The sequence below is a fragment of the Siniperca chuatsi genome, linkage group LG19, assembly GCF_020085105.1.
Source record: "Siniperca chuatsi isolate FFG_IHB_CAS linkage group LG19, ASM2008510v1, whole genome shotgun sequence".
Lineage (NCBI taxonomy): Eukaryota > Metazoa > Chordata > Actinopteri > Centrarchiformes > Sinipercidae > Siniperca > Siniperca chuatsi.
Window position 1 is genome coordinate 19,954,167 of NC_058060.1, and position 14,719 is coordinate 19,968,885.

At 39.2% G+C, this 14,719-nt stretch overlaps 2 protein-coding genes across 16 annotated transcripts; one reads left to right on the plus strand and one right to left on the minus strand.

Annotated features, from left to right (window-relative positions):
• Positions 1-819: 819 nt before the first annotated feature.
• zgc:111976 (uncharacterized protein LOC553663 homolog) lies at positions 820-7,827 on the minus strand. Of its 10 annotated transcripts, none has more exons than XM_044175803.1 (17): positions 7,685-7,827; positions 6,697-6,788; positions 5,695-5,770; positions 5,551-5,621; positions 5,214-5,340; positions 5,099-5,127; positions 4,905-4,976; positions 4,747-4,821; positions 4,278-4,354; positions 4,143-4,205; positions 3,854-3,980; positions 3,618-3,742; positions 2,377-2,498; positions 2,049-2,235; positions 1,823-1,942; positions 1,504-1,606; positions 820-1,261 (listed from the first exon to the last, which is right to left on the minus strand). In XM_044175803.1, exons 2-17 carry the CDS (start codon positions 6,726-6,728, stop codon positions 904-906), a joined length of 1,764 nt encoding a protein of 587 aa, XP_044031738.1. In that variant the 5' UTR covers positions 6,729-6,788; positions 7,685-7,827; the 3' UTR covers positions 820-903. The 10 variants fall into 10 exon arrangements, with proteins under 10 accessions (XP_044031738.1, XP_044031733.1, XP_044031732.1 ...); XM_044175798.1 differs by having other exon boundaries at positions 5,551-5,605; positions 7,685-7,824; XM_044175797.1 differs by lacking the exon at positions 7,685-7,827 and adding an exon at positions 7,012-7,153 and having other exon boundaries at positions 5,551-5,605.
• Positions 7,290-13,738, plus strand: ralaa (v-ral simian leukemia viral oncogene homolog Aa (ras related)). Of its 6 annotated transcripts, none has more exons than XM_044175811.1 (5): positions 7,290-7,428; positions 9,567-9,684; positions 9,815-10,023; positions 10,249-10,423; positions 10,517-13,738. In XM_044175811.1, exons 2-5 carry the CDS (start codon positions 9,571-9,573, stop codon positions 10,637-10,639), a joined length of 621 nt encoding a protein of 206 aa, XP_044031746.1. In that variant the 5' UTR covers positions 7,290-7,428; positions 9,567-9,570; the 3' UTR covers positions 10,640-13,738. The 6 variants fall into 6 exon arrangements, with proteins under 6 accessions (XP_044031746.1, XP_044031742.1, XP_044031743.1 ...); XM_044175807.1 differs by having other exon boundaries at positions 7,291-7,428; positions 9,432-9,684; XM_044175808.1 differs by having other exon boundaries at positions 7,295-7,428; positions 9,395-9,684.
• Positions 13,739-14,719: the final 981 nt, after the last annotated feature.

A 14,719-nucleotide genomic window follows, 5' to 3' on the forward strand; every position in this document is an offset into this window, starting at 1 on the left:
GTTATTTCATGTCCCCTTTGGCTAAGAGTAATTTTAGTTCCTACCTGCCATTGTTTTATGAGGGACAGTTGTGAGTGTAACGGACGCAGAGTAACGTGCAATAGTAGAGTGGATAATCTGCTGCGAACCCCGAGAGAGTGAAGTTAGGTGTGTACTGTCTTGCCATGTTGGTGTTAAATGAAAGATTATTCAAGAAGGGATTGTAGCCCGGCCATTACTCACAGGCCAAAAGGACTGGAGAATGCTACCAACCCAGAAAACAGGGTTACATTTCCATTCTGAAAGGTATTGAACTCGTACACTTTCACACCCACTGCCATTTATTATTGTATGAAAATGTTTTAAATGGGGGAAAGAAAATGACTAAGTGTACTATTAGTTATGACACATCTGTAATATTTAAATGTTTAACACAATCAAGCTCTACCCCCTTGAAAATTAAGCAGTTATTTCTTATTTTGATGTGTAGTGTGTTGATTTCTACTCTTACGAGCCACCAAGAATGAATCATGTACTTTAACAATGTTTAATTGGCTCACATGGTACCAATCAACTGGGCTCTTGGCTGTCTGAGAGAGGTCAAATGCCAAACCTCAAACCTTTACAGCCGACAATCTCTGCCACACTGGAATGCATAATAAGAAGCACTTCAGCTTTCTGCAGGAGATGTGATGTGATCATACATGAACTGAATTACCATAAAGTCAAACTGCTGCAGTTCCACAGCATCTCTTAAGAGACAAGTCAGAAAATTACTAAGTACATGTTACACATGACATGTTTCATGGTAATCCTGATGTTATAAGTGAATAAAAACAGTTGCTTTACCAAAACATTTAATTCTAAAAATAAAAAAATTCACACATTTAAAAAAAGGCTTAAACATATAATGCGCATACAGTGTCAGATCAGCTCTGACAGTTGGCCATTATTGGTCATCCAGTGTGAAAACACACCCACAGGAGTGAATGGGTAAAGGTTGACAGCAGGACTTGTATTTATTTCAGGAAGGAGCTCAGATTTGGCAACAGACATGGCGTAGTAGGCTGAACCAGAAACACTGACGCCGTCCTCTGGCACAGCTGCGCTCTGGGAGAACGTGGTCGAGGCGCTGTTCGTGTCGGTCACAGTGGTGCTCGAGGGAGACAAGTGGTCATTTTCAGCCTCTGTGGTGGCCGGGCGGCTGGGAGAAAGTGGGGCAGAAGTGATCTCCTCTAGCTTGCTGTATAAGGCCCTCAGGGTCACAGGAATGGACATGCACCTGAGACACAGTATTAGAAAAGATCAGGTGGATGCAAAGATGGCAGGGTTCCCACGCTAAAATATAATTTGGTGACATTTCGTGTGTAAGTCATCCATTGTATTCTGCTGCATATCAAAACAATCAATCTGATTTTCCTCGTGATGCAAGATGTTGATCCTACTAAAGGAGAGAGGCCCAGAGCCATCGCAGTCTTAAACAGTAAAGAAAGAAGGGGTAGATAAAAGGTTACAAAGCCATACCTCTTCATGACATCGGAAAGGTAATCATCCATAGAGGGATGCCCTACTCCTGCTCCGAACAAAGTGCAGGTAATCTGATGAGCATCATATATGTTCACCAGCACTGTGGCAAAAAAAAATAAATAAATAAATAAAAAATAAAAAATAAAAAAAAAAGCACCAATGAGTCAGATTTCTGTTTTATTTGCAATCACCTTAAAAATCATACACCCTATGGCCTAAATTAAAAAAATCAGATCGTTGTTGATTCTGAAAAGTTATTTTTCAGATGTTGAGGCTCTCAGGCAGTGATAATTAGTCTAAACAGCAATACTTAAACCTCTGTTCTGTGGTGAATGCTCACAAACAGCGAGGGAATCAGTGTCAGGTCGGTGGAAGGTCACAGAAAAGCTGGTCTTGGACTCCGGAAGGACTTCAAAGTGCAAGTCACAAACCGAACCTGATAGCAGAATCCATCAACAAAACATAACCAATGAAATTTTTCTCAACTTTGCATGGATGACCTTGTCCATTTTAACCAATTGTGTGATGTAATAATACTCCACCTGTTCTGGCACACCGAGAGGTGATACAGCTCCTCAGCAGGGTGTTAATGGCACACTGATGTCGAAGCAGCTCCAGCAGGGCTGGGACATGGGCAGCGTGGGTAAAGGGAATACTGTCCACCACAGCTCCCCTCTCCCATGCTGCTCCAGGGAGAACATAACTGTGCATCACACCACCAGGAAGAGGCTGGACAGAAAGAGTATTCATTCCTTTTATGTCATACAAGGTTTGCATAATAATTTAGCTTGAAATTAACCCAATTACCTTTTGCACTGAGCTTAACCCAAGTGTGACGATCTTTAAAGCACAACATAAACACACACATACCACTGTAAAAATAGTATCCTGCTCATCTAATGTTTCCGCGTGACTGTTTGCACTTTGTGAACGGCTCATCAGAAGCTTGGGTAAGGGTGCCCACTGCAGGTCAACATCTGGTATGGTCACATCTATGAAATGTCACAGAGGGAGAACAAGAGAGCAAGTGAGGGGATGATGCTTGTAGGCTTGTAGGCAAAATGCAACAAAACAGCATTATAATGAAGTACTGTAGTGCTGCAGAGATGCCCTGACCTACAAATCTTGTTCTTCAGATGCAAGAAAACATGTTTATTTGGTACAGACCCCAACAAATGTCACATCATGATTAAGTTTTCAGTGAAAATGAAAATTGTGATGTAAAAATCACCATTCCCACTAATCATGAATCATATTGCAATCGTAATCTGTCAAAAATAATTGCAATGATTTTTTTTACCATATCGTGCAGCAAACACACGGGATCACGATTAGCTAGGCACACTCCAATGTTGTTTGCAGTCACGTGATTCAGATGACGCTCTAAATTTAGAACGAGGCAGGAAGTGAAAGGCAGAATGGACGAGATTGAGGAAAGCCTGTACTGTGCCAGTTATTCTTTACTCATTGTGTCGTCCTAGTCAACATGCGTGTAAAATCTGGAATCACCCAATTCATCCTTACATGGCTAAAACCCTATTTTGAGTCAAAAGTGTCACCAATTCAGTGTCCGGTCACAATCTCCCCTTCTGTTCCTGACTTAAGGTGTTGAATAATGGCTAACAAGTGTTTTTCCTGGACACTATGTTGTCGCAGTGAAATTGACTGTTTGCCCCATAGGAGCAAGCCCACTAGAGACTTTTGCCGCAGAGCCGGCTAACTTCCGGATTACCCCTCCGCTACTCGAATGGAGATGAAATGATTTAAACGTGTGGGTCTTCTAGACTTTCCAAATGTTAATGGACCGAATGGATCAAATTCTGATATTTCGCTGGGGTTTGACCCCCACACCCCAAAATTTGCCACTGTTTTACAGCTGTTTCTCTCACAATGCAAGTCTATGGGAAAAAAGTATTTTGGGGCCAATGTGAATCACATGATGTAATTGCACAGTTTCGCCACGTTGCAAAATTGGCTTCAAAGCCTGGTGCACTTCCTGGGGGCTTGGTTGTATCCCATTAAACATCTGTGTGAAATGCAGAGGCATTAAAAAAAACAAAAAAAAAACAAACACACATTTCATATAATATTTATTGTGAAAAGTGCCTGACCTGTAATTTGGCTGAGCTTGTTTACAAAAGACAGCATCATTGGTATTGCTGGCTGCAGTCTGAGGAGAAAGCAGGCAGGCAGCGTCTCATACGGCCCTTCACTCAACGGCAGCAACACAGGACAACTGCCACAGGACGCAATTTCACTAGATTACCACCACTGGCATTCACATTGACTGTGGGGTGTAAAATGAATAATATCCTGTTGAGTGAGAGATTAAACAGTAACATGTTACCCCTGGGGATCCAGCTGTGGAGGCTGTGGGATCACAGATGCCATCTGAAGCTTGTGAGTCACATCACTGACACCTACGGTCACCTGGGCTGCCTGGACGACTGTCTCTGTCATTTCTTCAACAAGAGCTTTTCAGGAAAAACTACAATTGTTAAGGCCATTTAATAACTTCACATGCATATAGCAATATACCTCATGCATTCAAATATGTAACAGGTCTATTAGTAAACTATTTTAGTTTACCACCAGGCCAAATTTGAATTTGTTTGGCAGGAGATTTGACAGCTTACATAAATCTGAGGTCTTCATTCCATCAGTCGGGGTGATATAGAACTGGATAGTCAGGGGACAATCTAAGATGATAAATTAAATATCAGTTGAAGATATATGAACATCTTGTGTTTTTGCTTCTTGGCCTTATGTACCTTCTTTTCCAGCTATCAGACACCCAATCCTGCCATTGTTAACTGTGTCCACTTGGGGGTCAGAGTCCTTTGGCACCCTGAAAGCAAAAATAAATAAATAAATAAATAAATAAATAAATTTGTGCTGTCTGTGCTGATTCCAATATGTATAGGGGCTGCAACAAACGGTTATTTTTATTATCAATTAATCTGCTGATTTTCTATCAATCATTTAGTTTATGAAACGCCAAAAAAGTAGTAAATGCCCATCACAATGTCCCAGAGCTCAAAGTGATGTTCTTAAATTGCTATTTTATTTATAATATTTCATTTATCATCATATGATAAACAAGCAGCAAGTCCTCATATTTGAGAAGCAGGAGCCAGGAAATATTTTGCATTTTTGCTTGAAAAATAAACAAAATAGATGCTGATTAATTTTCTTTCGACAAATCAATTAATTGACTAATCGTAATTTCATGTCACTTACCTTGGCAAATGTGATATTTGCTGCAAGTCTTTCCCGAGGCATTGTAGAGAAGCAAACAGTTTTAATTTGATTTCACTGAAACAAAAGATGACAGAGCTTAATGACTACAAGAGGGCCAGAAATTTAAAAGGTATAAAGAATATTTTAAGTGTGGCTACTTGTCTCCAGCGATGTTGTACTGGGTGAAGAGGCCTGCCAACTTCATGGAGAACTCAGCAAAATTTTTTGACCTGTGCCAAAAAAACAGTACACTTAGCATCTAAAACAATTTACCTTTAGGTAATCATTTAAATAGCACTGTCATCTTCAGCTCTATAGTTTAGGGGACAATAGCCCTCGCTCTAACGCTTACCTCAGCAGATGAAGAAGAGACTCGCAGGGCTGCAAGACAATTTCATTTTATTACCACGCAGAGTAAAGGGGAGTAATGTGATTGGAGTGTTGGAAAAACAGTGCAGTCCACTTACAACAGGGGATGCTCCATGTGGGGCCACTTTTACCTCCTCCACCCCGCCACATGGCAGCAACACCACCTCCAGGTAAAACAAATCGGCTGTCAGGTAGCATGTGGCCTCAGTAATGTGAAAGCCCATTCTAGGGAGGATAGAACGTGAATATGGAAGAAGATTTGTGGCACCACATTATATTAAAATGGAAATAAAGCTATATGATGAGGAAGCTGTTTAAAAAAAAAAAAAATAGACCAATAAAAAGGGGAGATCTGGTAGAGCTGTGAGGTCAAATATCACAAGCCTACAATGTCACAAATGACAGGGAAACTGCATTGGTAAGCTAACTCTCTACCCTTGGTGTTTGGCAATCACTTCCAGACGAGACTTCATGGTATTCATAGAGGACACTGAAACATACAGAGACTGACTTACTCACAGGTAAAGTCAAATACATGTACTAAAATACATACAGAATCATTTGTATGTGTTTGTTTACCCTTAAACACTTCCTGGAGCCTTTCCAGGGATCTAACCAGCAGCTCACAAGGTTTGGATTCATCTCTGGTTTTGTCCTATTAGAGGACAAAGGGAAGGGGGGTGAAAACAACAACAATGGAGCAGTTGTGTGGCAATGTCATCCTCGTATAAACAGTCTTCGGTCCTCCCTGCCCATCCCGCAACGCAGCACACAAACTGCATGACAACATGTCAAAGGGAAGTGTTTTTAAAAACCAGGGAGGCTGCGACATTTTTTTGCACAAGAGTGTGTGAAAACACATTGCGCATTGACCTCGGTACTTCGTTTTTTGAGACGCCTGGTCCTACAAACATCCACTTCTCATCACTGCTGGCAGGAAACTGTATGACTAGCCCCAGCTGCCTTGTCTCTTTGGACCACACATCACTCCAGACCACCAAGTGATCAAGTTTCTTTACCAGACTCCAGAGACTGACCACTGCCAAGAGTTTATCTACTCTGCTGCTCCACCCATGACAAATCTAAAGAAAACGAACACACCCTCTCATAGCCTCAGCATACAAGTTAGTATAGCAGTGCTAAAGACACTTCACAACCTTTTTGTTGTTTTGTAAAAGACATCTATAAAGTGTTGCATGTTTGGACCACTAAACCTGTAGCCAAATGATATGCATCTTCCAATGAATGGAGCATAAAGGTTAATCAGGGTAAATATAGCAAAAGCAAATGACTGAAGCCAACAGATAATGATTGTCTTGCCAAACAGGATAGTATTAAACATACTAGAAACAAAGCCAAGGCCAGTGAATCCAAGTAACCCTCAATGCACAGACTGCTGATCCACCAACAAAGACTTGTGTGTTCCAGGATAGATGATATCATTCTCAATGCATCACCACACCAGTTCCTGATTTGTAGCACATCATCACATTGCCCATACATGATTTGCACCGTGGTATTAAAACTAACATGCTGATGAAAACAGCATGTATGTGAGAAGATTACAGGGATTAGTCTTACCATGCATCTTCGGACAAGCTGAAATGTTTCATTCCATGTCTTCTCTGCAAATTTCAAGCGCAGTTCAGAGATTATGGATTTGGTCTTCATCACTAAAGCAAATATAAGGAGAAAGAAAATGACCTTTAAATTTGTAATTGCCTTTTCTTTAATTTTAGGCTATTTTAAAGTATATATTCTCAGTAGACAAGTATTTTTTGAGTTACAAATAAACAGTTACTTGTGTGTTTGGATTTAATAGTACAAAGTTCAGTCGTTTAACAACTTTAAACCAACATTACCTGGCTTCTGAAAGCCTGTTTCACTCTTACTGACCTGACAAAGGGTCTCCTCCTGAATAGACGTGCCACCATTTAAATGCGGATTAGCCAATTAATCAATTATCTGGCATGTTCAATCCACTGCCCTTAATCTGTATTTTATGTCCAACCACGAAGAAAATAACCAAAATAACTCACTGTGTTATTATTTATAACTGTAGGCGATGCTTTTATTAGTGAGAAATTGATGTTACACTCTCAAAAAGTAAAACTGAGTGTTGTCTGGTTCTCCCAGGCGGGCGGGCGTTGTCAGACGGAGCCAAGCCCATAGGACGTGCAGTCAGTCTGCCGCTAACAGCTACCAGCCAAGTCTCTGGAGTTAGCTAGGGAGCTAGCCATGAGCTAACAAGTAGCTAGCTGAGTCTTTTCATTTGCCACCATAATTCAACCTTCAGTCAGACGTCGTGCCAAGGTGAATATTGTTTAATTTACCGGTAGGTGATGTTATTCACACATATTCCGTTCTCGTAATTGTTGCTGCTGGTCATGTTTGGTTTCTTTTTTACGTTGCATTATTTAGTTGTGATTAGCTGCTTGTTATCGCTTGCTAGCCTTTTGCCTGTGTGGCCACCCTAGCTGGCTAGCGAGGAAGCTGCTGAGTTTGAAAGGATCGACCGAACATCTGTTGCTGGGTATCCGATTTTAAGGATTAGTCTTTTATGCGTTACCTGAGCCGCTACCTTCATCTTGAATTTCCTCAAATGTTAATTAACGGTTAGCGTTAGGTGACATTAACCTGGTTGTTAGGTTAGTTAGCTTGTTAGCCACATCGCCCACTGTAGTCAACCTGCTAGCTAGTTTACCTACAGTTGACATGTCACCAGCTAACTTGCTAATGAGTAAACATGATTATTAAGAGTATTGCGCATCATTATTTGCGATTTCAGTCGTCTGTTGTAATAATAAGGTAAAACTGCCATTTGCTCAGCTAACAGTATAGACGATTTTATTGTATTATTGATGTGCTAGTGCACGTTATTGAGCAGCCAATTTCGTGATCCGCTGATAAATTCGTTAAGCGGGTGTGATGACACTGAATCACAGTTTAGACCTAATGTTGAGGTCATCATTGAAACCTTCATACTTGTTGTTATTGGATTTCTATTTATTTTTCTTTAGACTATTCTGGTATCTTTATCACTGTCACTTTGTTTAGAAATTGTTACATTGTAAACGTTTCTTAAAATGTTACATGTGGATAGATATGGGTTAACATAATCTTTCCTCAAAACTATTTGTTAAGAGAGATATTTCCTCACTATGAGGGTTTAAATGATTAAGGTAAAAGGACATTGCCTTCAGTACTATATCGTAATATTGACTTTCAGTGCATAGACCTCTTTTGTTAATTTGTATAATGACCTATTGGCTGTATTCCCAACTTTATCCCTGATTCCCCAGAGGTCTGTGTGGGCCTGTGATAGGAAAGAGCATTAATACACTTCAGGACATCATGGTATTCCCATGATCTTCTTGGACTGTCCAGTATGGGAAACTGACCACTAAATCGCTTTGGCATGTGTCAGATTTTATCTAGTCCTGTCAAAGTGTGGAAAACACTGCCAGATGTTACCCAGAAGCTTTTAAAAAGTTATTTCATTGCTAAATGGCTTTCACAGGTTCCTCTTTGGTTAGTGGAACTGTTTGTCATGATGTACAGTAGTTAATGTCATCAGTCTTGATAGGTTTTCTCAAAGGATGCCACAAGCAGTATTTTCCCACAGGTTGCACATTTATTTGTGTTTGTCTGACATCCAGCATGTGAAAGTTGGCTGCAAAATAGCATTACATTCACAAGGTAGCTTCTGATTTGGCCTTTTGCTTATGTCAGATTTACTGTGAATGCATCTTTTTTGGCAGACCCTTTTTCTCTTCAAACTTTCATGTTCGTGCAAGAGGTCTGAAAGGAATAAATTATAAATAAAGAAGTACAAAATAATCTCTTTGTTTGGATCACAGAGATAATTTCCGCATATTGTATGGAGAAACGCTGCCATGATGATTAATTTTTCCAGTAATTAAATCTATTTCTATTACTTTTTGTTGTCATTACAAATAAAGACAAAAAGGAACAGTGTTCACTATAACTACATTAAGGGAAATGTAATCTTTCTGTGGTCACATAGCTGCAGGAAGGAGTGAAAAATACTGATTAAAAAGCAGTTTCTAATGCATTAATCTAGTGCCACTGGTCATTACTACATTTTATATTGTTGTAGACTTAACCAGGTAAAGAAAATAATCCTCTACACTGCATTTGTGGTGTAATGGCAGTTTCTCCTGGTTTTATTTTATTGCTGTGAGACAAAATGATGGCTGCGCAGTCTAACAGCAGACATGGAATCTAGAGCCTCGGAAATGATGCTGAAACATCTTAGGATTTCTTTTCTCTCTTTTCTTTTTTGTTCTCCCCAGGAATTAGCATTCGGCCCTTTGTTGCAGCTGGAATCCTTGGACTGATTTTACGGTCTTCATTTCACAATCCTTCCCTACACCTCCAGCTCCACCTTGAACTTTCTCCCTTTTAAACTTGGATCTCTTGCTACACAGAGCCATGGCAGCTGCTAAGCCGAAAGGGCAGAACTCTCTAGCCCTTCACAAAGTGATTATGGTGGGCAGTGGAGGAGTGGGGAAATCAGCGCTCACTCTCCAGTTCATGTATGATGAGGTGAGCAACTTGCATCACAGCAGTCAAGTAAAATTCACAAGTTGTTGAGGTAGGAAAGTTCCTCTTTGTTTGCATAATGGATGACCAAGTTGACTGCAGTTGTTAACATAAACTTTTTTTTCCCCCGTAGTTTGTTGAAGACTATGAGCCCACCAAAGCAGACAGTTACAGGAAGAAAGTGGTGCTCGATGGAGAGGAGGTACAGATTGACATCCTTGACACAGCTGGACAAGAGGATTACGCAGCCATCCGGGATAACTACTTCCGCAGTGGCGAGGGTTTCCTCTGTGTATTTTCCATCACAGAACTGGAATCATTTGCAGCAACAGTAGACTTCAGGTCCAGTAGCATTTCAATAAGACAGTTTCCCATCCATTAGAATTTAATGACAGTGACCATTAGGTATATTTCCCCTGCTAAAATGCATAAACAATGTAAGCTGTTTTGACATTTTGTAACATCTGTATTTTCTACAATTTTACCTCATTCACATTACACTCAACGCTAGCATGCAGTCGTCTGTTTTACATAATTCATGGATGAATGACATTTCCTGTTTTACAGAGAGCAGATTCTGCGAGTGAAGGAGGATGAGAACGTGCCCTTTCTCCTGGTTGGTAACAAGTCAGACTTGGACGACCGACGGCAGGTCAGCGCAGACGAGGCGAAGGCACGTGCTGAGCAGTGGGGCGTGTGCTATGTGGAGACTTCAGCCAAAACTCGTGCCAATGTTGACAAGGTAAGTTTGACTAGCTAAAGATAGGCACCCCTGGCTAAATAAGGTTACGTCGTTGATATTGAGCAAACCCCACTTTTGTGTGTGTTTTAACAGGTGTTTTTTGACCTGATGAGAGAGATCCGGGCAAGGAAAATGGAGGACAGCAAAGAGAAGAACGGGAAGAAGAAAAGTAAAAGTTTGGCCAAGAGAATTAGAGAGAGATGCTGTATTTTATAGTGGTAAAAGAGAGCAGGATAGCTGCTTGTGTACATATACATTTCTCAGACTTTTGCATTTATTTTGTGCCCATACCTGACCATGACTTTCTGTTCCTGGCTAACAGGACATCTGACCGTGTGTCAGGGAGTAGTAAGGTGGCATTCCATACACCATTTATAGCTCTAACTTTTTATGTGCTGACACAAATAATTTACGTACTCTCTCTCTCTTACTCTGACCACATTACAGAGTGTAATAAATGGATGGTGTTTTAATTTAGGCTAAGCTTGACAAAAGGCTAAGCCCTGAAAGGTTACAAAACCTTTCATTGTAAAGTTTGATGTGTATAATATATTCAGACAACTGTGCAGTTCAAAAGATAAAATGAAGGTGTCAGAACCAAGGTTTAAATGGGGAAGATGTAACTGGAGCTTGGGTAGGAAATGGAAAATAAACAGAATCAGTAGTGTAGTGTCAACCCAGAATTCATCAAGTGCCACCAAGGAAATGTACATTGCACTGGTGAATCTATGAAGCATTTTAATTGAAAGATTGTTGCTTAACTAAGCCAGAGCTGAAATTTGATGCCATTCCTATTTGTTGTTTTACTACATGGTATGGTTATGAACACTTCTTTTTATCTGTGAAGTCAAACTTTTTCCTTTCTTTTCTTCTCCTCTTATCATATCAACCAGTGTAAAATAAGCACACTGATGTTTCCGTTTTCTTTCCCCTTTGGGCCACTTTGTTGAGTCTTCTCAAATGCACAAACATTGATCATTGCCCTTAAATCTGTGAGGAATTTTTACAACACTTGAACCTTTTTTCAATTCTAATATTTCAGAAGTTTTACCTCACTCGGCTAATGACTTTCATTGCCTTTTTTTGCGATAAAGGAATCCCTGGTGCTCTGATAAAAGGTGATTCCATAACACTACATGCTGTCTTGAACACATCTTAAAGTTGATAAAATATATAGCTTCCACTCATGTAAACATTTCTTTAAGCAATTTTACTTTTCCTGGCTCAGACTTTTAATCACCAACCTTGTATTCCCCTCTCTTTTTTTTTAATCTTAAATGTATTTCTTAATAGGGACTTACAGTAAGTTGGAATAAATTAATGGATAGATAAATTTTACGGCATAAAATATTCAAAATGAATGCAGGCTTGATAGAAGTGATGCGATACCTGTCCAAAAAGATTGCTCTCAGTCACCAAAGAAAAATGCTAGCTAGTACAAACAAGTGCCCACTTATTAATTTAAGTGAATGACAACTTGCTATAGTGAGCATCAAAAGTAAACAGTGCAGTGTTTGTGTAAAAATCTTTGTAAAACTGATGGAGGCAAAGGTTGAAGGGGAACTTAGAGAATGTCATTCTGAATGGCCTAGGAAAGAAATGCAAAGTTACGAGGGATTTAGTAATTCATGTACAATGCATCACTGTTGCCTCTGTCCATTGTGAATGTGAATAACCCTCCATACACATTCTGTTTGCCTGTAATCTTAGGCTGCCTATGATGTGCAGAGTTTAGAGGTCACTGACATTCTGCTTTGTTTACCTTTGGTTACATTTTTGTGTAAGGCTACCCGGTGTTAGATTGCTGTAGTAACATCTTAATGAAATACCTGATATGTTTCTTTGATCTTGCTTATGTAGTAATAATTTTACAGATTAAAAATTGGCAAAATGGGAATGCTACACATGATTAACAGCTAAATTGCATAGACCAAAACACACTGTGAAAGCTGCCCCTCCATTCTCTGTTTTCCTTTATGACTGAGCCACTTTTTTGTTGTTTTTTTTTACCACAAAACTTCTAACTTATTTAAAATAACTTATTGTATTATTTTAGTTTTTAAAGTCTGACGACCATCCAGAGGTTGTTGCCACATTTCCCTCTGATCCAGCTTAAGTCATGAACCTAAGAGTAAACGTGTGTGTGCACTGCCAACAGCAACCGCTCACCATTTACATTAAAGGATTTCCTCAACCAATAGGATGCCCAACACTGGAGTCTATGCAAAAATGATTGTAATTGCAAAGAGGAGGAGAATCTGAAACTTGGAAACAATTTAAACTACTTTTAATATGACTGAGTGCAGTAGAAGCATGTAAGGTTGCATGCTCTTTAGAGATCTGACCACAGCTCAAAAATCATTCAAAACTTGTGTTTTATATTTCAAAATACTTAACATTGTGTCATTACTTCCCTGAGTTAATACATGAACACTAAAGAATCCCTGGCTTTGATTACAGGCTTTGTTTATCATATAGTTCAGTGTGCCCATTGAACAAAAAGACAGTAATGCAAAAGAATGTCTGCGGTATTTCTTGTTAACTGAAAAGCACACAGTGTTAGAGCTTAAAGATGGGAGGGTGAGATTGGACATGTGAGGCAAACTCGAACCCAAAATGTTAGGACGCCATGGCATCAGAATGTTTGGAAAGTAGTTTGGGTTAGTATGTTCTAAGGGCTAACCTCCAGTACATGATTGAAACACCCCTGAAAGTTAAAGTGACAGGCGCAGAAACTGACATATAGTGTAAGCATCACAGTTTGGTAATGCATACCTTCCTTAGCTTATGGCCATTACATTAACTGCTGTGTGTCTTCATCGCTGAGGATTGCAGAAGCTACTATACTTAAAGTGACCGCCATAGTGCTTGCTTACTCTAACATTGGCTTAACACAGTCTAATTCTTGTTTCAGTGCTTTTTCAGAAGCAAACATTATTCATAATTATTCTACTTCTTTGTCTTCATGTATAGTTTAATAGACTTGATGGCCCAAATATTTTCAGTGGGATTTAAGGGGTGATACTAACACAGATATTTGTGTGAAAGCTATGAGCAAACAATCCTACTGGGTATTGAAATAACTTGTTTTGCCTTTTATATAAATACCCTTGGAATAAAAAATAGATATCTATGTCTTCGATTGGATGGTTGTATGTATGGCATCAGTTAAATGTTTCCTTCATGTTTACTTATTTTGAACATAACCACTAATGTAGCCTATCTGTTTGTGAATGCAAGAGGTGAAGCTTACATTTCAATTCATTTTTGTGAGTTATTTGGAAATGGCAAATAAAGTGGATATTACTAATAACATTTTCCAAATGTATTCAAATATTCTTTGTGTGAAGATTTGTCTTGACTTGAATTACTACACTGAGCAGGCATACTGATCGCCAAAAGGAAGGTTCCTCTGAGAGTTTGCACATTTTGCTGCTCAAATGTCTGTGAATATGCTGCATCCCACCACCTGCAGACCTTGGCCTTTCTAAATGTGGCAGCATTATCACATCATAACAGATGTAGTCAAAGTATGTCCACCTGATTGTGATTTTTGTGCATCATAGAAACATGAAACTGTCACTGTGATGTCAGCCACACAAATTTGAGAGTGACAGCTATTGATTAGATGGAGGTGAATTTAAATAATTTAAAATCATAGTGTAGACTAGCCAAGCAGTGAATTCTCTGATATATCTTTTCACTTTATTATTTAATTTTCTTCTGACTTCACCTTGTGTGTAGGCAGCTTTTAAGGCACCATTTGACAGCACTGAATTGTTCTTGTTGCACTATAGTGTATGCAAACACAGACAGCTTGGCGCAGCACATGTCTCTGTGTTTACACAATAATGCTGATTCTTTGTGCTGTGTATATGGTCCTCCTAATGGAAAAGGACAAGGGGAAGTATTGATTTACCATAGTACAGACATGGATATATTGCAGTTGCTGTATACTGTTATAACTGGAACTTGTTGAGTGTTAAAAAAAATAGCATTTAGTGTTTTGAGGGGCCTGCATTGCCCAAATTTAGACTACTGGCAACATACTTTTGATTTGAGTGAAATCGTTATATAATTGGCAACATGCACACAGCTTTAATATAAACACATTTTATTAATATTTTCCAGGTAATGTGAGATACCGGGAATCTATTCGTTTTAAAAACAGATGTTAAGACTGAAAATGAAATGAAATGAAACTGAAAGAAGAGAGATGGGTGAATAGTATTTTAGGAAACGTGTACTATTTGCGTAATACAAGTAATACCTACAATAATTAAATCTGAATGTCAA